The 23,623-nt window shown below is 37.2% G+C and overlaps 12 protein-coding genes across 12 annotated transcripts; 5 read left to right on the forward strand and 7 right to left on the reverse strand.

Moving 5' to 3' along the window:
• Window positions 1–489: 489 nt before the first annotated feature.
• Window positions 490–1,665, reverse strand: RO3G_08300 (uncharacterized protein; the record flags this gene model as incomplete). The annotated part of the gene is made up of 1 exon (XM_067662890.1): window positions 490–1,665. One exon carries the CDS (start codon window positions 1,663–1,665, stop codon window positions 490–492), a length of 1,176 nt encoding a protein of 391 aa, XP_067518991.1.
• A 234-nt stretch (window positions 1,666–1,899) lies between these two features.
• Window positions 1,900–2,643, forward strand: RO3G_08301 (uncharacterized protein; the record flags this gene model as incomplete). The annotated part of the gene is made up of 2 exons (XM_067662891.1): window positions 1,900–2,502; window positions 2,533–2,643. 2 exons carry the CDS (start codon window positions 1,900–1,902, stop codon window positions 2,641–2,643), a joined length of 714 nt encoding a protein of 237 aa, XP_067518992.1.
• A 462-nt stretch (window positions 2,644–3,105) lies between these two features.
• Window positions 3,106–4,238, reverse strand: RO3G_08302 (uncharacterized protein; the record flags this gene model as incomplete). Its single annotated transcript, XM_067662892.1, has 2 exons — window positions 3,106–4,126; window positions 4,186–4,238. The coding sequence occupies 2 exons, from the start codon at window positions 4,236–4,238 to the stop codon at window positions 3,106–3,108; spliced, it is 1,074 nt and encodes a 357-aa protein (XP_067518993.1).
• A 1,381-nt stretch (window positions 4,239–5,619) lies between these two features.
• RO3G_08303 (uncharacterized protein) lies at window positions 5,620–6,358 on the reverse strand (the record flags this gene model as incomplete). Its single annotated transcript, XM_067662893.1, has 2 exons — window positions 5,620–5,634; window positions 5,774–6,358. The coding sequence occupies 2 exons, from the start codon at window positions 6,356–6,358 to the stop codon at window positions 5,620–5,622; spliced, it is 600 nt and encodes a 199-aa protein (XP_067518994.1).
• A 478-nt stretch (window positions 6,359–6,836) lies between these two features.
• On the reverse strand, window positions 6,837–8,091 carry RO3G_08304 (uncharacterized protein; the record flags this gene model as incomplete). The annotated part of the gene is made up of 3 exons (XM_067662894.1): window positions 6,837–7,005; window positions 7,065–7,608; window positions 7,746–8,091. 3 exons carry the CDS (start codon window positions 8,089–8,091, stop codon window positions 6,837–6,839), a joined length of 1,059 nt encoding a protein of 352 aa, XP_067518995.1.
• Window positions 8,092–9,025: 934 nt separating this feature from the next.
• On the reverse strand, window positions 9,026–9,238 carry RO3G_08305 (uncharacterized protein; the record flags this gene model as incomplete). The annotated part of the gene is made up of 1 exon (XM_067662895.1): window positions 9,026–9,238. One exon carries the CDS (start codon window positions 9,236–9,238, stop codon window positions 9,026–9,028), a length of 213 nt encoding a protein of 70 aa, XP_067518996.1.
• A 530-nt stretch (window positions 9,239–9,768) lies between these two features.
• Window positions 9,769–10,655, reverse strand: RO3G_08306 (mitochondrial 54S ribosomal protein uL22m; the record flags this gene model as incomplete). The annotated part of the gene is made up of 5 exons (XM_067662896.1): window positions 9,769–10,013; window positions 10,076–10,277; window positions 10,326–10,467; window positions 10,521–10,578; window positions 10,637–10,655. The coding sequence occupies 5 exons, from the start codon at window positions 10,653–10,655 to the stop codon at window positions 9,769–9,771; spliced, it is 666 nt and encodes a 221-aa protein (XP_067518997.1).
• Window positions 10,656–11,379: 724 nt separating this feature from the next.
• On the forward strand, window positions 11,380–13,682 carry RO3G_08307 (uncharacterized protein; the record flags this gene model as incomplete). Its single annotated transcript, XM_067662897.1, has 2 exons — window positions 11,380–11,529; window positions 11,586–13,682. 2 exons carry the CDS (start codon window positions 11,380–11,382, stop codon window positions 13,680–13,682), a joined length of 2,247 nt encoding a protein of 748 aa, XP_067518998.1.
• A 2,389-nt stretch (window positions 13,683–16,071) lies between these two features.
• Window positions 16,072–16,582, forward strand: RO3G_08308 (uncharacterized protein; the record flags this gene model as incomplete). Its single annotated transcript, XM_067662898.1, has 2 exons — window positions 16,072–16,310; window positions 16,372–16,582. The coding sequence occupies 2 exons, from the start codon at window positions 16,072–16,074 to the stop codon at window positions 16,580–16,582; spliced, it is 450 nt and encodes a 149-aa protein (XP_067518999.1).
• A 435-nt stretch (window positions 16,583–17,017) lies between these two features.
• On the forward strand, window positions 17,018–17,522 carry RO3G_08309 (uncharacterized protein; the record flags this gene model as incomplete). The annotated part of the gene is made up of 2 exons (XM_067662899.1): window positions 17,018–17,345; window positions 17,404–17,522. The coding sequence occupies 2 exons, from the start codon at window positions 17,018–17,020 to the stop codon at window positions 17,520–17,522; spliced, it is 447 nt and encodes a 148-aa protein (XP_067519000.1).
• A 799-nt stretch (window positions 17,523–18,321) lies between these two features.
• RO3G_08310 (uncharacterized protein) lies at window positions 18,322–19,473 on the forward strand (the record flags this gene model as incomplete). The annotated part of the gene is made up of 1 exon (XM_067662900.1): window positions 18,322–19,473. One exon carries the CDS (start codon window positions 18,322–18,324, stop codon window positions 19,471–19,473), a length of 1,152 nt encoding a protein of 383 aa, XP_067519001.1.
• A 317-nt stretch (window positions 19,474–19,790) lies between these two features.
• Window positions 19,791–23,574, reverse strand: RO3G_08311 (uncharacterized protein; the record flags this gene model as incomplete). The annotated part of the gene is made up of 10 exons (XM_067662901.1): window positions 19,791–19,823; window positions 19,892–20,166; window positions 20,286–21,159; window positions 21,208–21,284; window positions 21,333–21,445; window positions 21,499–21,557; window positions 21,609–21,670; window positions 21,728–21,905; window positions 21,960–22,853; window positions 22,981–23,574. The coding sequence occupies 10 exons, from the start codon at window positions 23,572–23,574 to the stop codon at window positions 19,791–19,793; spliced, it is 3,159 nt and encodes a 1,052-aa protein (XP_067519002.1).
• Window positions 23,575–23,623: the final 49 nt, after the last annotated feature.

Here is a 23,623-nt window from a genome sequence, read left to right on the forward strand (position 1 = left end):
GTAGTAGCCGTCCACGATAGTTAAAGAGTGTGTCACCAGTATATATTCCCATTCGTGCATTTAGATCGCCACAAACTATGGTTGATGTTGTATTGGGGAACTCTAAAGGTAATTGTTGTAGAATATTGGAAACCTCTGTGTGTGAAAGAGAAGGAGGAAGATATAGACAGTGAACTAGTATCTTAGATATAATGAATGATAATGTATACTTAGCTAATAACGGGTTTTTGTGTGGGATGTGTTGAACAGTAGCGCTAGTAAGTGGGTTGATTAGTAGGGCAATTCCAAGACTACCTCGATGCTTGAATGATTGGATAGGTTGACCATAGGTATGAAATTGTTTCCATGATGTAGGGTATTTGTTCGGTGGGAGTAGCCATGATTCAGTAATTAGTAAAACAGAAGATGATTCAGCTAATTTAAGGATTGGTGATATAGCTTGTTTTGGCAGGCCAGTAGCATTGAATAATGAGATTGAGACTGTACTCATTATAATTGGGAGATATTGTCATCGAGGTCTGAGATGTTCATATCTGCGTCTTGATCGACATAGAAGACATCCGTTGGCTTAGATCCAGTAGTTGTAAGTGTTTCGGTAAATGTTTGTTTGTCGATCCAGCCTTGATTGTAAAAATAGCGCGCTACTGCAGTTTTAACTGGAACACGAATATAGTTAATAGCTCGCTTCATGCGATCACAGTGATGCATAAAAGCCAGGGAGTCACGATCTTCTTTAGTGTTCTGTTCATATTTAGGATCCATAAGGATAGATCCGTCGCATGGGTTGAAGTTCTCATTTACAGTCACTTTGAATTTTTGGAGATGTGCTTTAAGTTCAGTTGCATAGTCATTATGGACTAAGAGGGCAACAATATTTCTTGTGGGATAATTAATGTCCAAGATTCTGCTGTTATTGATGTCCAGTCTACGGAGACGGTTTCGTAATTGTCCGATGGGAACTCGGGCTTTGGTAGGAATATAAATATATTGAAAGCCTTGGTTTTCAGACGGAGGTTGTAAAAAGCGAGCGGCATTTTCCTGTCGTTGAATATGGCGTTGTTGGCGTTTTTCAAGCATTGATTGTTTAATACTGTTGAGGCGGGCTGTATCTTTCCAAGGAGGAAGTGACTGGGCAGTTGACGGTAAAGAGGGAAACTGAGTATCGTGGGTCTCAATTGTTGATTGGTTCAGATTTTGAGTACGTTGGTTGCGAAGCATGTCTATTTCAATACGTGCTTGCTTAAGTTCAGCTTGCGTTTGCTTGAGTTCGGCACAGAGTCGTTCAATCGTTGCTTGAAGGCTAGCAATATCAGTTGCTGTTGTTGTAGAAACAGGCATAGCCTCTGGGTTATCGTCTTGAGTGTTAGAAGTTTCCATCATAGCGTCAAGGGATAGGGGTTGAGATAGCATTGTTGTAGTGGATGCCAATTCGCAGATCTCAGCCATGGTTGGTGCACTGTATGTTTTACCACAGGATTTGCAAACAAAACAAGGTTGAGGAGGGTCACCAGCTATGGATCCATTGCGATGAAAGGAGTTAGTTTCTTTACAGTTGGTGCATACAAGTCGTCGACGTTGAGTATTAAACTGTGCAGTTAAGATTTGTATTTGTTCGTTAGAAAGAATAGGCTTTGAAGCTTTACGGCCTCTACTAACAGGAGCCATAGTAGTGGTTTCTGTATTATATGTGTTTGTCGTTGTCTTTTTATTATATACAATCACACCAAATAAATTTTCGGACAAAGAAATTTATTGAAGATAATTTTAACCTCATAACAAAATACACTTGTCTTTTTCTCATCCATCAATACATTAAAAAAAAAAAAGGTCTGCTCAAATCTCTAAAGACTGCACCCGACCTTTAATTATATCTGAAGATGAAACAAAAGAAAGTAAAGCATGGGGGGGTTTTATCTTATTAGAACACATCATACGATTAGAGAGATTGCAGACCTTGTTGGATTGAACAGGTCTACTGTGCAAGACATAAAAACCAAGATTGATGACTATGGCAGCCCTTTGCCTCACAAGCAAACAGGACGTCCATTGAAAATAAATGAAAGAACTGAAAGGCACTTGAACAGGATTATTAGAGAGGATCCTTTTGCCTCTTATAAAGAAATAAATGTGGAATTAGCAAAGCTAGATGTTTTTGTCTCTATAGAAACTCTTCGATCGTATGTCGATCGACTTGACTTCAAATCGTACAGAACAGCCCACAAGCCTAGATTGACTGCAAGACACCGCAAAAGTAGGCTTCGCTGGGCGAAGGAACATCTCAATTGGACGGAAGACCAATGGAGAAGCGTTGTTTGGTCTGATGAGTCGCGCTTTTGTGTAGAAGGCAGTAAACGCGGAAAAAGAGTGCTCAGGAAGGAAGGAGAGCGTCATGACGAAAGAAATATAATACCCACAGTCAAGTGGGGTGGAGGTGGTGCTATGGTTTGGGGATGTTTTTGGGGAGGAGGTTTCGGACCTTTAGAAATTATTGATACCAGTTCCGTAGACCAAGAAAAATATATCAATATTTAGGCCAATAAGTTCCATCCTTGGTTTACAAATGTTACCTTGCATCAGGAGAGGGATTTTATCTTCCAAGAGGATGGTGCTTCCTATCATACAGGTGGTTATGCTCGATGGTGAAAGGAGACCCACCAAATCAGGGGTTTTGAGTACTGGCCTGCTCAAAGCCCTGATTTGAACCCCATTGAGCATGTTTGGAATGCTCTTGAAAGGCGAATTGAAAGAAAAAGATCGTTGGTCAAAAACTTGGAGCAATTTAAGGTGGCTCTACGAGAAGAGTGGGAAAGAATGGATGATGAGGTTGCGGACCGATTAGTTCGAAGTATGAAGAGACGGTGTGAAGCAGTTATCAAAGCTAAAGGCGGCGCAACAGAATACTGAGAATCATTTTATGAATATGTTTTTTAAATAAACATGTGAATCTTTCTTTTCTCAAAACTTGAAATCCCAAGCTTAAGTATACACGTATTAATTGGTCTTGAACTTACATGCCATATTTTTTAAATTTTTTGTTTCAATATTTTGTCCGGAAATTTATTTGGTGTGACTGTACATGCAAACAGAATACAAATCTACAGGGGATCATGTCACTTTACTTTTCATACCAACAGCAGAGGCTATGCCCACTCTTTTTTGTCCCATATCAAATACCAAGTAAGATGACCTTAAAATAGTGTCTCCAATGACGAGATTACTATTTTTACTCTTGTTATCAAACGTAATTCCAAATCCGCATTGATTTCCGCCTGATGACGAAGATAAAACTAAATCCTCCATGTCAATCTGCCATCGAACGGGTTGACTGGATGACGCGATGACCAACTCTAGTTTGATTTGACTCGTTCTCAGGTTGCAATCAACCATGTATAGTCCGTGGAGAGGATCGGTTTCGATGGTTTGCTGTTGTGTAACGAGTCTGACGATTCTGTCTGACCATTCTTTTGTCAAATAAGTATAGGTGGTACCAGTGTCAAGCATGGCGTTTTGAAAGGTGCTGTTTTTATTCTCTGTGGTCGATAGGTTGACAGATAGGCTCTGATTGTTCTTGATGATGTTGATTTCCTGAATACCAATGGACCAATAAGTATAGTCTTGTTTGTTTGATTTGTAATCGATATTATGCTGAACAGGAACATATTTCAAATCACCCGTGTATCTTTTAGGGTTGATCGCACCCAGCATCAGTTCTCCAGACCAACCGTCATCGTTCATAGAACCTAAATAGACGGAAAAGATGGGGTCTGAAATTAAATTTTTTTTTGCTAAGCTAAACACAAAAGGATCATAGGCTTGGGCTGTGTTGCTATTGGCCGTCAGTCCCGGGAACCCAAAGCCAAAGATGCCGTTTGACGTGATGTTGTTGTCAGTAGGCGCTATGATTCGACCTCCTACAGACGTAGCCAGGCCAAACATCTGTTCTTCAACAGATGTGTTGCCCAGACGCATGGTGTCCTTTACGTATTTTGCAGCAATATGGCCTTGACCATAGGTGATATTGAACGACATGTTGGCAGGTTTGAACGTGGATGATAAACTAGAGTTGAATGTGACAGAGGTACACTCTTCCTTTGGGCATTCAACTGAAGGAACCCACGTATCCGAACTTTTGTAAAGAAAAAAATAAGTGGACACATCCCACACGATTTCTAAAGATATAATCACCTTCCTGTATCAAATGCGACAATAAACTCTTGTGGAGGCGTGCCAATAGACATTTTTATCAGATATTCTGTTTTTAATTCATTATACAGCTCTAAAGTACTGATGTCACCCACGGATCTCTTGAGAAGTGATCCAGGGTTTCGTTTTAATAATGGTAATTGAATGTGTCTATTTAATGTTGTATGCTGAAAGGGTAAAGCAGCTGCTTCAATGGATATAATAACGTGACTCAAAATTAAGATTTGTAGCCATTTTGTATACATTTTATAAAAGAAAAAAAATTATTTAAAGAGGAACAAGAAAAAAAGTATCTTTTGCTATTTATATGCTCTCTTTCTTTTTGTTATTGTATGATGACTTATTTTAGTAGGACTTAATTAACATCAAGTATAATTGAGTTTTAATTAAAGGTTCTCGAGCCTTGTCAAAAGAAGGGTCTTTATTACTGCTTTAGTGAGAATGAGACAAACTGTTCACCCAATTTTAAAGAAATAGTTTGTATATCTTGACACCTAATAAAGACATCAGGGGAAGCAGATGGATTAGGATATTCTTCAATAAAGCTTCCATTTAATTTATATACTTTTCCGCTGACTGATTTACAAAGTATTTTAATGATAATGGACTCTTGATTTTTCATACCATTCAATCCCTTATTAAACGGAGGTTCACGCAAGCAAAGATAAAGATACTCAAATGTTGTAGAAGGCATATCTAGTGTAAAGCACTCGTTCTTTTGATAATGTAATAAAGTGTTGATATTCACCTTTAGTCGTTTAAGGGAAGGGAGTAAGACAGACAATTGTAAAAATGCATCTTCTAGTGCCATCTCGGCGTCAAGTGATAGTGACTCGATAGAACTCGCTTGCATATACTTTGCGTCATCCGGCGAGAGTTTATAAAGTGTCTTTGCTGTGCAGTGTAACCTTTTCAACTTTGGACACAAACGAAAGACGTCTCGAAGGGGACTTTCAAAACTACGCGCATGAGAGGTAATGTCTAATCGCAGCCACTGGAGATTTGCTCCACATTGTTCGAGTATCTTTATGACTTGTATATCTGTTATATTGGTAGGAGTGACGTCTTTTATTTGATTACCAAAATATCGCATGATTGTTTCATTCGGTTTGGTATAGACCAAGGTCATTGTCGATCCTTCTGAGTTTTTCTGAGTCACTTGTATCTTTTGGTGATCCAAGTACAGACTAAACATGGTAGGTTCCAGCTGTTTTAATATCGACCTAATCAAGTCAGCTGAAGGGAGCATCATTCTTATATTGTATTTGGGTATATCGTGTATGTATGTTAATAGCTGAGAAGGATCACCATAATAATCAGAGCTCGTAAAGTATCCAGAAAAGCTGACACTCATTTCCAAGTATTTCAGTTTAGGAAATTTTTCCATAAAATAATTCAGTATGTCCTCATCAAAGACTAAAGATACACCTTCTATTGATTTTATCTGTTCACATGGCACAACGGATGATCCTTCATACTTGAATCCATCAAGATCATCCACATTCACAAGGCTAAGCACATTGACGCGAGGCAGTCGCTGCAGTATATCATCCAATTGATTTGGCTTTACAGGATCCATCACAGAGACCTTCTTTAGACAAGGAAATTCATTCAACTTTTCAAGAAAATCTCTTCCAAATTCGTTTAAACAAAAGTTTTTGGATATACTCACTTGCTGTAGAGAATTCTGTGATTGAAAGACACAGATACTGTAATCAATAGGTTCAAAGCACATCAAATAAGGCCTTGGTATCCCTTTGAGATGCTTCCAGTAAAATATAGAAGCGCACGCCAATTCTTTATAGAATGCAGGAATTGGGCTGAATGCATTGACATCTTCAATATTCGGACACACTTTAGCAAGCTCGAGTAGATATGAACGAGTCGTGTCGCAGAATCTCTGATTGTATGAGAAACCAAAGTGAACCGCCTTGACTAATTGTCCACGATTGTTTGGATGAGATTTCATGCAGTTGAGGAATTTTGCACATTGTTCTCTGTTCTTGCCAACGAACCAGAGTTTTTCATAAAGAGCATGCTGTGCTGGTATACTCCAATTCTTGCAAGCATATTGACACTGGCCTGTGCTTTCTGTACTGTCTAGGTATTTGAATATCGCATAAAGTATCTCGGCCGGAAGTTCACTCCAACTCATGTTAAAAAAGAATGAGAAAATAAAGCACAAACTAAAATCCCGCTAAACAAAATGAATAAACATCGTTTTGTGTTACGCTTTAGACCATTTTATTGAAAAGCCCCCAATTTCTTGTGATTGAGTATCTATTGAAAACCAGAGAGGTTTTTTCGCAAGTCTCTAGCTCACCATCCCCTCTCCCTTCTTTTTTAGCCCAAAAATAATAGATTACACCTTTCATCCATAATAAAAATTGATTTCCAGTCCAAGCCCTGGCCATATCTTGATTTTTGTTTGTTCATTGGGTTGTGGCGTATGTGTTCAGTATTCCATTTGATAGACTCGTGTATCGTTAATTCATGACTTAAAGTCAGAGGATAAATTAGGGAACAGTTGGTATTGTGCTTGTATAAAAAAATTTATTTGTTTTTAACAATTTAAAATGCATGTGGGGAGTATAAAAGATCTAAATATCCAAAGATTCAATCAGACAAGTTGATTATTGCTTACAGAGAGGGATTTTATCAGATCCTACAAGGAAGTTACACACGTTCTTCTTGGTGGTAGGGTTCTTTTTGATATTGACGTTGGTAACTGAGAAACCTTTGCAAAGGCCATTCTTGGAACAGTCAATACTCATAACAGGCAGATCTTTCTTGGAAGTTGTTCTATAGAACAAAAAAAATGTTAGTAATGCGATCATGGCCTTTTTAATTTTTGTTTCTACCCAGTAATTTTATCAATAACAACATTGCTTATTGTCAAGGATTGCGTGTTGCCACAGTTCTTGTTCTGTTGACAGAAATAATGAGTAGTGATTGCAATGGGATTTTCAGTATCGAAAAGTTTAATGTCTTGGAAACGAATGTCTGAGACAGCACCTTTTCCGCCAGGAACAGTCTTGATACGAATACCATTTTGACAACTGTGGCATTCATTGTTGATGAAACGAACGTTGTTTACAAAATCAGGTTGAGCACCGCGACCAAGGGATCCAATACTGTAGCCGTGACCTTCAAAGCACTTGACACCTGTTACTGTGAGGTTGGAGACAGTGGTACTAATGGCCGTACAGTCATCACCCACAGTAAGTTCAGAATTTCTAAAGACAATGTTTTTGGAATGAGAAGCACCCCAGGCATCCGTGTTTCTAGCAAAGTTGCCATTGGTTGAGCGAGTGTTAAGATTGATGTTTTCAAAGACAACGTTATTGCAGCCAGTAAGAGCAATGTGGCCTCTTGGGGCGTTCAAAATCTTGAAGTTGCTGAATACTGAGTTTGTAGTAGTCGTGCGAAGTACAATGGGAGCAGTGTTATCCTTTCTATCATACCTATTGTTTTATATATTTCTCATGAATAAAGTTCTAAAGATATATTGTAAGATGATACTTGCCATGATTGACCATTACCAATAATGGTTCCTCCACCGCTCATATGAACATTATCACCACTGATTTCCAAGTAAGCTGAGCCACCCTTGTACTTGGGATCAAAGGGAGGTAAAACGATAGTACCAGCAAAGTCAATTTTTACATTCTTTAATCCAGTCACTTTAATCAAGCTCTTGATATTATATTTGCTGTTCTTGGGGAAGGAAACAGTACCACCAGCCTTACAATCATTGAAGGCTTGAGTGATAGTAATTGAGTCATCAGTTCGACTGTTTTTGACAACGCAAACTTTTTGAGCGGAAGCAGAAGTCAATAAAAGGAGAGTAGCAAAAAATGAAAGGCTGGCAGAGAAGAATTGAACCATTTCTTTTGGAAAGTGAAGGTTTGTTGTTTTTTTTTCAATTTCTATGTTTATTACTTCTCCTTATATACCATCGTCTTCAATTGAAATTGTCAAACAACGATTTGTACACCAATGTTTAAATATGAAACATACACTTTAGCTTAACATATTTAAATTGCATGTTGTGGAGTGAATAGTTTGGCCTAAATTGTATTGCTTGTGTTGTACTTGCCTTCACCCATTTTTCCTGTTTATTGAATGAATAAAGAATAAAATAATAAACTTTCATAATGTTAAAAAGCAACCATTACTCTTGCTTTCGCAAGAAAGTGCAGTAATTTGTGATTTTAGGATAAAACGAGTCTACTCATTTAGATTCCGTAAAAAATAGAAATTTATTATATAATCATTGGTTTCATTAATAAAATTATAATAAATACGCGAATTGAAACAAATTATGTTTACACAGTACAGACAGTAACTAAAAGAGGAAAATGATAACCTTAAAAGTTCAAAAGAAGAAGTACAATCTTTCCAATTGTCTCAGACTTCATTTTGGCTTTGTACTACATCTTCAAATTTAACATTCGGCACACACCAATATTGATGTTTCAATTGAACATTTAAAACACACAGGGGTGATGTAACTTCCCAAGTGTCATAATCTTCATATGCTAAACATTCTGAACGTAAAGTTATATGGATTTCACGTTTTTGAAGGAAAAATCCCCAACTGTGTAATATACGATATGGACGTACAAACCTTTTCTATACGTTTAAACATTTACTTTATTTACAGATAAAATTAAAACCTCCAAATGGGCGCATGATGACTTAGTTTTCATCGTTTTCGCCCGGGTCAGATCAAAATAAAATGAGTGGAAGCTAAAAACCCCTTATGGGATCAAGGGTAAAAATGTTGAAGAGAAAGAAACGGTGACACGTGTAAGAAACACTAGCGGGAGACATTGGGAAGCCATTCGAGGAATCTTTGCCCAACATAGGGTGGCGGTGAAGGCGGAATCTTGTCATGGCATAAGTAGTCGAGCTCATAGAGGATGGTACAGATAGTAGGCCATCTGAGGGACCAAGGAAGGACTGCTTGAAAGGAATGTTGTGTTCGGCGAGGTAATTTGTTCAGAAGGAAGGACAGAGGATCTACTATCATTTCAGGCAGTTGTAGTCGGCGGTGCATATTGAGGCAATGGATAGAATGGGACTTTGTAAGTTTCTGTGAAGGATGGATGGGGCATGGTCTAGGTGTACCATCAGGAAGCCATCCGAGACACCAACACACACAGCAATTTCGTTCTATTCTGGTCATTGGTAGCCATAAGATAGGATCCAAGGACACCTTTTCTATACAAGCCGAACAAAAACAAATTACAACACTCAAATAAAAAAACCGTAAAATAGTATGTGTATGCTTCCTATAAGTTTAAAACACTGTATATTTGTATGTTTTTGCTCTACGCAAAGGCTCCTGGGCAGCACTGCAAGTTCGGACAGCAGCAGCGAAACAACAGCCATCATGTCCCCACTTATTTTAAAGACTGTTACTAAACAGTAAACTATTCACTATTGTTTCTAGTAAAAGCTTTTTATTATTATTTTTAGATTCACAAAACAAGTATATCTTTTTGTTAACCATTCACAAACACATTTTTTTTATCTTTATATTAAAAATACACATTGTATCTACCAATTGTAGAAAGGCTTTGGGTTATAGATAGGTTTTGTTTCATTCAATGGTGTCCAAACTTTCTTGGTTTCCTTCCAGCCTCTAATATTTCTTCTATCCAGTTTTGATGCTTCAGTAGCTGGAGCAGCTTCCTTGAAAATGAATTTAATGTGAGCTCTTTTAACATCCTTCACACCAAATTGACCACGTCCATGCATGTTGATACGTTTTTGATATGTACCTTTTCCAACCCATGCCTGTGCTATAACAAATTCTCAGTCCCTTTTTCTTTCTTAGCCTTATTGCCCGTAAATAATAACTTACCAACAATCATATTGTGCATATCCTTTTGGTCAGCAGCATTTTTCCTGGCAAATGCTAAATTGTGTAAAACTTTCTTGGCCGTACGTTTGTCTGAAAATTCCATTTGCTTAATGGCTTCGTCTACAGGTAAATTACGGATCTGGCGTGCGATCATATTTAACTTTCGAGGACTTGCTCTGAAGTTAGCAGAAGAAAATTTGTACTAAAGAAAAAATGAGGATATGTGCTTTACTTTTATAAAAACACATACTTCTTTTTCAACATGTTTATGTTCATGTTCAACAATATTCTTTTCTGCTTCAATTTGAACATTATCGAAAAGACTAGAAGCACCAACTTGAGGTCTTTCGGCTTCTGGTTGCTGAGCAGCTCGACATGTTGAGGTAGAGAAACTATCAAGACATGTTTACGTCAAGTCAGTTTTTATAATTTTTTTTATATATACCCTGCTTTCAAAGAAGGAATATTTTGTTTAAAAGGTTGGAGTCTTTTAAGGGATGCCGCTATAGATCAATGCTGTGTTAAGAAAAGTAAAGCAGGATATGTTTAATGTAATTTTACTTAATGTTTGAATTGACATGTTTGAATGGAAAAATAAAAAAAAAAAAAAAAAAAGGAAGGGGACCCTTTTTTTTGAAAGGCAGTGTGACAGCTCTTTGGATTTCTCAGTTGTATTAGGGAAAAAATTGTGCGATTTTTCCTTTTCTTCCACACCAATGACTTCAAAAGCAACACAAGAATATCGACATTCCTTTATTACACTCATTTCTCAACTTTCTGAAATTGAGCAAAAATCACAAGAATTTTTTGATAAGATGTAAATCAACAAATGAAAGTGAAGGAATCAGAATGTTTCCTAACACTTTTTTTTATAAAGTGAAAAATCAGTGTTTACACCTTATGAACCTTCAGCAGTTCAAGGTAATGAAATATAAAACATCTTATTGCCATCTTCTCATATCATTGTCCCTTTCTAAGCCGATTTTGAATATTTAACCAATTTACTTTCCACACTCGAAACACACGCTAAAAGTACCGGACTTCTCAGCATCTCTGGTCAAACAGAAACAACACGTAATTTAGCGACACGTAATGCAGAAACTTTGCAAGCTGTAGATGTATTTTTTCAAGAAAAGAATAGATTGTTGACTAATATTCGTGCCGCTGTAAATGCTACTTCTAAATAAAGTAACCCTGTGCTTTATTTCAATATCGGCCCTATAAAATCAATGCACGTCGCTATCGTTTTTCTATTTCTTTCTTTCTTCTTCTTTTTTAATAAACACACGTTTACAATAAAAAAAATGAGGGTTAATGTCTTGTTTATCCTCATTGCTTTATTACTAAGTTGTTTTGTGTTTGCCAAGCAAGAAGAACAAGAAGGTATTATTGAAAATGATGAGTTGATTCAACAAATTCAAGAAGCTGGAGACCATGAAATATATACATTTCAAGTAAGACCATAACACGTATACTTGTAAAATAACCGTCACTCACATACAATAAATAGACAGAAGTTTCGCGTATGATGCATTTGATTATCAATTCACTTTACAAAACCAAAGAAATCTTTTTACGTGAATTGATTTCAAACGCTTCTGATGCATTGGACAAAATTCGATTCCTTTCCTTGACCGATCCTGAGACTCTCAAGTCAGCCTCTGATCTTCATATCCGTATTATGACTGACCCTGTCCACAAGACACTCAAGATTGTCGATACTGGTATTGGTATGACCAAGAGACAACTCAAGGAAAACCTGGGTACGCTTGCCAAATCAGGAACATCTGAATTTTTGGCCAAGATGCAAGGGAACGACAAGGATGCGTTGAATCAGATTGGACAATTTGGTGTTGGCTTTTACTCTGTCTTTTTGGTAGCAGATAAAGTGACTGTGGCCTCAAAATCCAATGAGGAAGAAGATCAATACGTATGGATGAGTGAGGCTGTGAACGATTTTACTATTGCCAAGGATCCAAGAGGAAACACATTGGGACGTGGTACGGAAATCACGCTCTATTTGAAGCCTGATGCTGAAAACTTCTTGGATGAAAAGAATCTGAAGGACATTGTACATAAATACTCTCAATTTATCACTTTTCCTATTCAAGTATGGAGTGCCCATGAGGAAGAGGTGATTGAAGATGATTTGGACGCTGAAATAGTTGAAGAAAGCTTGGATGAGACTGAAAAGAAGGAGAACAAGAAGAAAACTGTTTATGATTGGGAACAGGTCAATACACAAAAGCCTATTTGGACAAGGGAATCCAAGGAAGTGAGCGATAAGGAACATATCGAATTTTATCAGTCCTTGACTCTCGATTCTGAAGAACCCATCGGATGGTCTCATTCAAAGGGTGAAGGTGAAATCGAGTTCCGTTCGCTGCTTTACATTCCTCGCTACATGTCTGAAAAGTTTTATCAAACAATGCATGACATCAAGCCCATCAAATTGTTTGTCAAGCGCGTCTTTATCTCTGACGAATTCGAATTGCTTCCAAAATGGCTTGCCTTTCTTCGCGGTGTGGTGGATGCTGACGATATGCCTCTCAACGTCTCTCGTGAAACTTTGCAAAAGCACCGTAACTTGCGTATCATCACACGTCACTTGGTCAAGAAAGCCCTTGATATGTTTAATCAGCTTGCTCAAAATGACCCTGAGAAATACAAGATTTTCTTGGCTCAGTATAGTCCCATGCTCAAATATGGTGCGATTGAAGACGTGTCTTATCGTAAAAAGTTGACAAGCTTATTACGCTTTGCCAGCTCTCATAATACAACTGCTTTTACCTCTAGCTTGGACGACTACATATCTCGTGCTAAGGCAAATCAAAAGAGTATTTATTTCATGACAGGTAGCACTGTCTCTGAAATTGAACAATCACCCTACATTGAATCCCTCTTGGCTCGTGGTTATGAAATCTTGTATTTTACAGATCCCATTGATGAAACCTTTGTAGAGCAAATACCTGGATACAATGGCAAACAATTCGTAAATATTGCTAAAGGAGAACTCGAATTTGATGAAGAAGATGGTTTGGATACTAAGGCACTTGAAGAAAAATATAAGCCATTGGCTGATTGGTTAAAGGATACCTTATTTGATCATATTGACAAGGTTACCATCAGTCAGCGTCTTACTACTTCTCCATTTGCTATTGTTGCTCCCAGACATGGTCTGAGTGGTCATGCCCAACGTGTGTTGGATGCTCAAGGACAAAACACGAGAAATCCTCAGATGGAGATGATTTTAGAATCCCTTCGTTCTCAGAAAAAGATTTTAGAAATCAATCCCAATCATCCAATTATTGAGAGATTGCTGGATAATGTGATAGAGGATAGTGTACCTGAGGACATGACTAATTTGATACAATTGATGTATGAAACAACCTCTATTCGAAGTGGATTCCCCTTAAAAGACATCAATCAATTCACAACTCGCGTTGAAGGATTGCTTCGCAAGAATATCGGTGTCTCTATAGACGAACAGGCAAAAGTGAATGTGAAGAAGGCAAAAGAAAAGACAGAAAAGGAAAAGTTGGAAGATGAAGAATTGAAAAAGACAAATATTATTTATGAAGATGCTATTGAACATGACGAACTATAAAAAAGGAGTCAATCTCCGACGTTATTTACCTTGACTACTATTTATAGAAATTATGATGATTCGTTTAAATAGCCAAAAAGCCAAGGAAAACAATAAAAAAAAAAGGTACCAAAAATTATATATTTGGAAGCCTTTTCTTTTTTTTTTAAAGAAAAAAAAATTCTGTTTATTGTTTTTTTTTTTTTTTTTTATCTTTTTAATTTAAAATAAAAATGGCGCCTGTATTAGAATACAATAGTTATGAGCGATATTTGGTAGCAAGACAAGCGGTAGCTGAAGCAGCAACAAGCAGTTTGACCCCAACACAAGATCAAAAAATAACACTTATTATTATTGGAGTCTACACAGCTGCCATCTTGGTATTATGGAATATGCCGATAGCCAAGATTGTCTTGTCACCTTTTAAGGTAAACAAATGATACAAATAAAAACATTGGGTTAAAAGTAACATTCTATAGCTACTCACAGTTGGTTTGCATGAATTCTCGCATGCTTTTATAGGCTGTTTGACTTGTGCTAAAATAGAATCAATTGAAATAGATCCAGATGAAGGAGGTGTTACTCGAATGGTAAGAATAAAAAGGTAGAAATAAAAGGGAAATGAAGAGTTAACAATTTAACAATTGATTCCGTAGAGAGGCGGTATTCCGATGTGTACATTACCTGCTGGTTATCTTGGTTCATCACTCATAGGAGCCATACTTGTCATGTGTGGGTTCAACATACTCGCTTCTAAAATTGCTTCCATCATTTTAGGCGTCTGTTTATTGTTTACTTTATGGTGGGCTAAAAACTGGCTGACGCGAGGTATTGGCTTGTTATTTATCGGTGTCATGATCTTCCTCTGGTGGTTGGCACACGGCGCAGGGCTAAAATATTTTGTACTGTTTGTTGGTGTGATGTCATGTTTATACTGTTTATGGGATATTTTAGATGATTTAGTATTTAGAAAGTTGCATGAGTCGGATGCTGCAAAGTTTGCTCAAGTATGTGGTTCCTGTATGTCAAGTCGAGTGTGGGGTATCTTTTGGTTTATTATCAGTCTTGTATTTTTTGTTGCTGGTATTTTGGTTGGCTTAGCCGCATTTAAAGAAGATCAACAGGAACAACAAGCTCAGGCACAAGGATTTGGTTGGTAGGAAGTAATGTTTTATATGTGCGTACATGTTTGCTTATTAAAATGTCGCACATGTGGCATGGCCCTGAATCTTGTTATTTTTTTTTTTTCTTCTATTTTTTTTTTTTTATCTTTACGTGTAATGAGCTCCATTTGTTCTATTGAAGACAATAAAATACCCACGCCAACATTAAGAAAAAGTATTTCCCGTAACTCAGTTTTACCAACTGTAAAACCAAGTAAAGAGAATAGGCAACTTATTGTTGAGAATGCGATATTTCCAGAACAGCAAGCAACCCCATTAACTGTTTGTAACATATATATTTTTTTTATGTTCTCCATCTTCCTCCTCCTTTTTTTTATTAACAGAACTTATTCTCTCTAGGGTGCTATATCAGCTAGTGAATCTACAAGGTCCTTAAAACGAAAGAAAAAGAAATCAAACCTTTCAAGTAGTTTTGTAAACCCAACAGATATTTTTGCACAAAATTTGAGTGATGCAGTTATGGATGCTGAAGGTTTACTAGATCCCAAAAAAAAAGTGTTGTACACGAGCTAATCATTGAGAATAGATTCAGACGATTTAGAAGCTTACGTTTATCGAGACAAACCAAAGCATGCCAACTGGAATTTCGATCCTGATCACCATTACAGCTATCCTCTTTATCAGCAACAGCATCCTTATTATTATTATTCTTCTACGGATACGGATGGGTGTGAATCATCTGCTGCTGCCAATAATGCGATCTATGGAGAAAAGTTATCATCCAGGCACCCTATGTTGAGAACTACCGTCTCTGAGATACCACCACCCATCAAGGAAATAAACACTAGAAAGATTAGACCTTTGTACAATACATTTTATTGTTCTCAGCATACTCATCAGAGTGGAGATGAAGACTATTCGTTTAGACAGGCACGTAGAAGGAAACCAGTTAGTAATCATTCAAGAAGGTTAGAAAAAAGAGTGATATATTCGAATAGGATAACAAAATTAAACATTGCCCTTTAGCAGACGAAATTGGTTGACGTGTATATATATCTTGGTTGCAATCATATTGACATTCTGCTTCACTTGGTCCCTTGTCTTGATTTGTGCTAGTCCACTAAGTGATGTAGAAGTAGTGAGTATCTCGAATGTATTGGGTACTCAAAAAGAGCTGATATTCAATTTACACGTTCGAGCTAGGCAAGTATTAAAAAAAGGGGGGAGGAGCAGAACACTGAATTGACAATACTATAAATAGCAATAGTAACTGGTGGACTATCACAATGACAACTGCCTCATTTAGCGTATTTGCTTCTAGTCATTATGTCCCAACCTCGCTTAATAACATCACCCTTTCTGGTGCGGATCCTGCAGAGTTCCTTGGAACGATCTATCATCTTGAGGATCCTTTAATTTACGAATCAGGTACCTTTTTGAGCTCTAAAGAAAGTATAGCTACCAGTCAAATTCGAATCAAGACACCAGGCTCGACTAAAGATGACAATACTGGCAACGAACGATGGTAAAGAAGAAGAAAAACAATCACTAGCAAGCTGAAAAATCCTCAATTTTTTAATACATAGGTCTTTATTGATTCGTTATCCTTATGAATTAACTATACGTGGAGTACTCAAATACCAAATGACACCATTCCCTCTCATCTTGTCACAGTTACATACTGTACGAGTATGTAAAATGGCAAGTGTTGACCCATCTTCGGGTCAGATATCTGACAATGTTGCTATACCCGAAAAATCAATTTGTGATGATCCTTCTCCTATTGAAGGATCATAAGTTGACACAGAAGTAAAAGGAAAATAGAGAAGATTGTACTCAATAAAATTTTCTATCGACTTTTTTTTTTCAATTTGAAATTATAGAATGGAGCATAGTCCCTTTTTTTTTCAAAGAAAAATAAATAAAACAGATATGAGGTTTACTAAAGACATGAGAATACAAAGAATGTCTTTGAGTTTTGGGCAAGCATCGATCAAGAATGCTTTAAAACTGTCTGTGCTTAATGACGTTATTATAAACACCTTTAAACTCACTGGTTATGTGGTTCGTGTACAAATGATGCAAATAGAAAATAGACTCCCTAATGACCTTTAGCTGACACCAAGTTTTCTCTTCTTTACATCCAAATAAGACACGTCAAAAAAAAAAAGTCACTAAATAAAACTTTTTTTTTGTTTGTTTGCTTATTCCTATCTTTTTTTATTATTAATCATGTCTACTAAACGCTCTTATATTATTGAACATATGGAAGATGCCATTCATGAATGGTGTTCTTTAGAATATAAACACATGTTATCCAACATTGGACCTGATCACCTGTATTTTACTTCCTTGACTGACAAGTGTCTTAACGAGGGTATGCCAGAAGAACTCAAGTCAGCCAATTGCTTTCAACTAGACGTGTTGAATTTACCTGGAGTCAAGAAGGAAGAGATTTGTTTATTGGATCCTGGAGCCTCCTCAGAATTAAAGCCTGAAGATGGAGAAAAATTCAAATATTTCCTATTTGGTGGTATTTTAGGAGATCATCCTCCTCGTGGTAAATATGATGTACAACAATAAAAAAAAAGGGCAGTATTAACAATAAGCCCCTATAGATCGTACGGGTGAATTACGTAAATTAGGATTTGAAGGTAGACGACTTGGACCACTTCAAATGACGACAGACACAGCAGTGAATGTGACAAAGATTATTGTTGAAGATAAAAGTATGTGAGAAAAATGTTTTTAATTGGTTTAATTATTAATATAAACCCTCTCTCCCCCCTTTCCCTTTAGTTCCCTTTGAGGAGATTCCATTTATTGATTATCCAGAAATCTTCTTTTCTCGTAATGAGTCTGTTACTATGCCATTTAGATATATTGCAGAAAAGAAGACAGTAAAAACAAAGGATGGAGAACAAAAGGAGATTAAGAAACCACTGATGCCTCCTGGCATGTTAGAGCTACTCAAAAAGGATAACGAGATGACCCTTGATTTTTAATAGTGTGTTTCATCTATGAACGGGAGAAACGGGAGTCAGCAAGGGAAATACAGTTGCATTATATTCGCTATTTTGAGTCATTCAAAGGCAATAATTTGCAATACAGCGATATTGACCAATAAAATTAAATTACATTTTTTTTCACACATTTTTGAAAATTACCCAGTTTGGAATAACGTCATTTTATAATTGGATGATAAACCAATGGAAAGCACGAGAATAAAAAAAAACTATATAAATACGCATTGCCCTTTTTTTTCCATTTCTTCTTTTACTCATCCTTTCTTTCTTTTTCTTAAACCCTCTCTCTTTTTATTTTATATTATTTATACTTTATATACTTTATTCAATATGTCATTCTAAACACTTGATTCTTTATCAAGAAAGAAAAAGAAACCAAAAAAAAGGACACCCTATGCTATCACAATCCATGTCACTATCATTCATAAACATGTTTAACTTGTCTTATCTCTCGACTCAATATTACTCTATTTCACTATAAAGCACACTTTAAATATATCTAAATATCAAATGGTTAACACAAGTACATCCTCAACTAAAGATGAGGCCTATTGGTCTCAACTTGCTTCTTCCTTTGTTGATAAAGTAATCGATAAAGAATATCAACTACTCGAAATACTCGGTCATGGTGCTTATGGTTGCCTATTCCTCGGTCAATCTCTAAAGGATAATAGTTACGTAGCCGTCAAGATTCTGGCCAAGTCCGCAGACCTGCAGCAACTTCAACTTCAGCAACTCGAAATGGATATTCAATCTCAACTTAAACATCCTCATCTACTTGCCCTTCATCGTTTCATTCAAGATCAAGATTATCTTTATATGATCATGGAACTCTGTGATCAAGGTGATCTCTTTGATTTTGTCATCAAGGATCAAGAAATTAATTTTGTACGTGAAGAGGGTCTGGTCAAGACTTGGTTTCATCAAATACTGGATGCAGTCGAACATATGCACTCTCAAGGTGTCTATCATCGAGATCTGAAGCTGGAGAATATCTTGTTAAAGCAGCAAGACGAGGATGATGATGAACTCTACTGTAAGGTAGCTGATTTCGGTTTGGCCACACGCGAACGATATTCGATGGAATTCGGTTGTGGATCTGCCTCTTATCTTGCTCCTGAACATTTTGATGACGGTACTGATTTGGTTCCTTATGATGCTGCTGCTTCTGATGCTTGGTCCCTTGGTGTCTTACTCTTGGCTTTAATGTTTGGCAGAAACCCATGGCAAGAAGCCTCTCATTCAGATCCTGCTTACCATGAATTCACACGAAACCCTGCCATGCTGAAAAATCATTTGTTTCCTGAACTCTCATCAGCTACTCTTCGTTGGTTACAATCTGCTTTGGCTATCAATGGTTCTGATCGTCCCTCAGTTGCTGTCCTCAAGGAACAATTCTTGACAATTGATCACCTTTATGTATCTGAAGAACAAGAAGTACCTGTTGGTCTTGTTTCTATTCCTACTGCTACTAAACAAACCAATGTCAATTCTTACGATTCTGCTTTCTTCAGCGGTGGTGGTATGTCTTGGGCTGATATGGTAGAAGAAGAAGAACAGCAGCAAAAGGCAGCAGTTGAATTTGATCAACCTCATATTTTCGATACAAATGATGAAGATGTAGATATGTTTGCTCACAGTGGTGAATCCTGGTGGCTCTAAATTTCTATAAATAAAATGTGTTTTTTTTTTTATTCTATTTTTGTAAATAAATTTTTGTTTGACATCAACATTATGTAAAAATAGTCATTGGTGTCACTGTTTCTCTTATCAATGATCCAAGCATATTTTCATCTTTTAAATAATTATAAGGAAATTGTACCAAGTGGCCTCGAATCGTCAATAACTCCTTCATGATATCTTGGCCATGTAGGTCGGGATCAGCTATATGACCGTGTGGTATCTTTGCAGGATCAGGCACGAATTTACGATGCTGTTCAAACGTATGAACCGTATCATCAGGTACACACCGAAACAGTTTACGATAAATCAACGTGTTCTCTCTCGCTGTCCTGTTCCAAATATTATAAAAGCAATGTGGTGCCAAGGGATCCAAGACACGAGCTGCCTCTAAATTCACATCAGGTTCATCTCCCGATCGCTTGGCTTGGTTCAAGACTGCACTGGGGCCTGCTTGCTCACATTCCTCAATTTCTTGATCTGTAACAGGCTTGTGGGTATCATGATGGTGGTCCTCTAGTTCAATCTTGACATCAGCTTGACCGTCTTGCAAAAATTGGTTCCAATCTTTGAAATCGAGTAAACCAAGGTGTTCTTTAAAGAGCTGCATGCGAAGTGAGTGTGCAAATTTGGATGCCTTGTATTCTTTGCCGTCCATGTAAGAAGGTATCATTTCTGTATCTTCAATCAGCATGGCTACTTCACTATCACGATTACCCAACTGTGAACGGTCATTGATATTGGCTAATAAGATGTAAATGATCAAAAGTTCTTAAAAAAAGACAATGATATACCTGAACCAACAAGAACAATGCGATCATCCACAATCAAAAGCTTATCATGAATATAAACCAACTCACTCACAAAATATTCTCTTCCATCCTCTTCATCCTTTCCGTTTCCTTCTGCTGGTGTTTTTGGCAAAGGTGGATCATGCTCTTCTTCAGAATGAAGTTGATGTGCGTTTGCCAAGTGAGCAGGTACAGGAGGCACACCGCCTGTCGATGGCCCTCCTTCTTTAGGTACAGTTGTAGGAGGATTAGGCAACGTCTCAGAACTGGGCTGTCTATTTTTGGTAGGCACCAATTTATCCCAATTTCTCAAGCTGTACCATCCAATATAATCAGATGGTTCAATTCCTACCTCCTTCAACTTTTCTACAATCGAACTTCCTCCTCTAGAGATAGTGAGGTATTGAAAGTGCATCACATTCAATGCAGCTGAGGCATTGCTGGAAGCCAAATCACCTTCAAACGCTGGAATCAAAGGGATAAGAATAAAAACCTTGTAATTTTCCTTGTTTTTGTGTGCACGCTTGATCCGCTCGACAATCGCCTGAGCAATCTTGTTTCGCAGCAGCTTATCCTCCTTGGTGGTGCTAATAAAGAATTGATTTTCAATGTAAATGAAATGCTTGGATTTACTGATACATTCCATGTAGGCGTTATAGATGGAATGCTCGCGCGTGATGCCTGATGACCATTGAGATGAGCTGCGAAGGAGTTGAACGCGACAGGTACCCTTGAACAGACTCTCATCACGCGCTGCAACGTATTCACCTTTGGGCATCAAAAAGGGCACGTTGGGTCGGTGCATGCCTTTGCTTGCTTTTAAAAAATTCCATCGTTGAATAAAGTGCCTGGCTACGTCTCGAGCTATAGGTCCTACCTAAAGCAATCGTTGGTTGACATTGAATATAAACTATTTTATCTTTACCATGCCAACCGTCATATCATGCCAAGGCATACGAGGAGTGACTTGACGATCAACTAGTGTCAGGTTATATTGGGTAACTAAGCGAAAGTATGAGTTGATTTAGTGACAATCTGCTCTTTTCCTACCACTTAAAAAGTCTTTGACTCTTGGATTTGAATAATCTTGACCAGGGAATATTTCATGCAAATGACCTTTTGCTGGATAATCTGTGATTCTGTGAGAATGTGTATCATATCGACTATACACACAAAATGATTAGTCTTCTTAAGTAGAACTATGGTCAGTCTTTACCCCCAACATAAATCGAGACCACCAATAAAGGCCAATCGGTTGTCTACAATCACCATTTTCTACTTTTTAAATCAATACAAACAACACATGTTATCGCAAGCCGTACTTACTTCATGATGTGACCAAAATAACACATTATTATCAATTGAACGATGATCAGGATGTCTAACAACTAAAAACAAGTCAGTATATATATTGACTTGGAAAAAAAAAGAAAAAAAAAGGTTACCAATAATATTTTTATGTAATCCTTGTAACCAAGTTTTTGTGTGAGCAGAACTAATGGTCAATGCCACAGCCATTTCTTTGTACACAATGATATAAATCTTGACGCCTTCTTCTGCCTTTCTTTTCAATAATCTATCGATTCTAAATTCTTGATTCTTTTCAGGGGGCCTTCGAAGGTACTATGTCATCATGTAGTTAGCCTTTTATTTCTCTCCCAGTGTAATATCATATACCAGCTCAGGGGATAACCACCAATCAGCAATATATATTTCTGATTTTGCTGATAAAATAGCCTCACCCACCGCATTAAAATGATCCTCAGCATCAATAAACCAATTCACTTTGGCATTATGTCGAACGGGTGCAAATGATCCAAACCGATGATTTTTGATCCACGGACTGTTATCCAACACACGTTGAATACTCTCTCTCCACTCTTCTACCTCACGACGACTGCCTTTGATTTCGATGCGTCGAAAATGATTTTCCAATGTGATATGGTTATGATATTTACCAAACAGGCCTGGTTTTTTAGTTTGTACTATCAAGGATTTATCAAATAAAAACACATCATCTACTGAAGTGGATACCACATCTGAAATAAAGGCCACATAAGAATCACGAAGAATGACCCACTGTTTGTTCCAAAGATGTGGTTTCCACACATGGCACAAACGCGGCACAACAAAATTAACCTTGTTTTCCAAGTAGCCTTCCTTGCCCTTCCAGCCCATGTCCTCCACAATGCTGACTGCTGATATTTCAAAGAACTCACATAAATCATAATTGGCCTTCATATGTGCTCTTACAAGTAATTTTTGCAAGTATCGAGTGAGTGCGATACGACGTTTGAATGCAATTTGATATTTCTCTGCACCACGTTCTTGATCCTCTGGAATGATCGTTCCTTTGGCTGAAGATAACCAGCTTTCGAATTGACTAGGGAAATTGGGCGGATTGGGAACAGCATCACTGATGCGTCCTTTAAATTTGAGTGTGTAGTGTAAATTGATAAAGTCAGCGATGGTACGTTTAATGACCCATTTGATATCGCCATATTGTAATTCGATACGAAAGATCCACTGATTGATGCCTTGTGTATTCAATTCCGAATCAGTAATAGCTACCTGTGAAGATAATAAGCAAGAAATAAGACTGGTGTACAAAATATATAAACTCACTTTTAAAAAAGGAAGTAAAACAGGTGGCTAATAAAAACAATAAGCGACAATTCACGTTCTTTTCGAGACTTACCCAAGGGTTTCCATGCTCATCTTTTGATAATGCGATAAATGGTGGATCAAACAAGGGTGGATAGAAAGGTGATAAAGAAGGTAATTGATTGAATAGCGATGATCTTTCAAGGTCACTCGATTTCTTTTGTGGCAATGTATGCATGTTGGCAATCAAACGCACTTTATCCAATGTTTTTCCCCAATTTCTTTTTACTTCTGGATTTGATTCACTTGGTATATTGTCAGTATTATTAGTTGTAGGTGAAAATGGATTCTGAAAATAATTTTTATCATTGTGAGTAGTAATCTGGAGTGAATGATCAGTTTTACTTTCTTGATTCATATCTTCTGCTGAAGGTAATGCGTCATCTTCTACTTTGCTATTATTCAATCTTTGCATTTCATAATTGTTATTAGTTCTACTGCTGATACTACTACTGTCATTATCTGTGTCATCATCATTATTGTCGTCATCATCATGATGATATTTATGTAGTTTCCTGAATACTTTATGCCACTGTGCTTTAGGGTCAAATTCAATCGGTACGTTTATTTCTTCTTTAGGTGGTCTATCATTAAAATAATCCGCATTGTCAGCAATTGGATTAGACATATAAAAAAAAGGAAGGGGAAAAAGAAAAGAAGAGTAAAAAAAAAAAGAG

This window comes from Rhizopus delemar, genomic scaffold, assembly GCF_000149305.1.
Source record: "Rhizopus delemar RA 99-880 supercont3.6 genomic scaffold, whole genome shotgun sequence".
NCBI classification, from domain to species: Eukaryota; Fungi; Mucoromycota; class Mucoromycetes; order Mucorales; family Rhizopodaceae; genus Rhizopus; species Rhizopus delemar.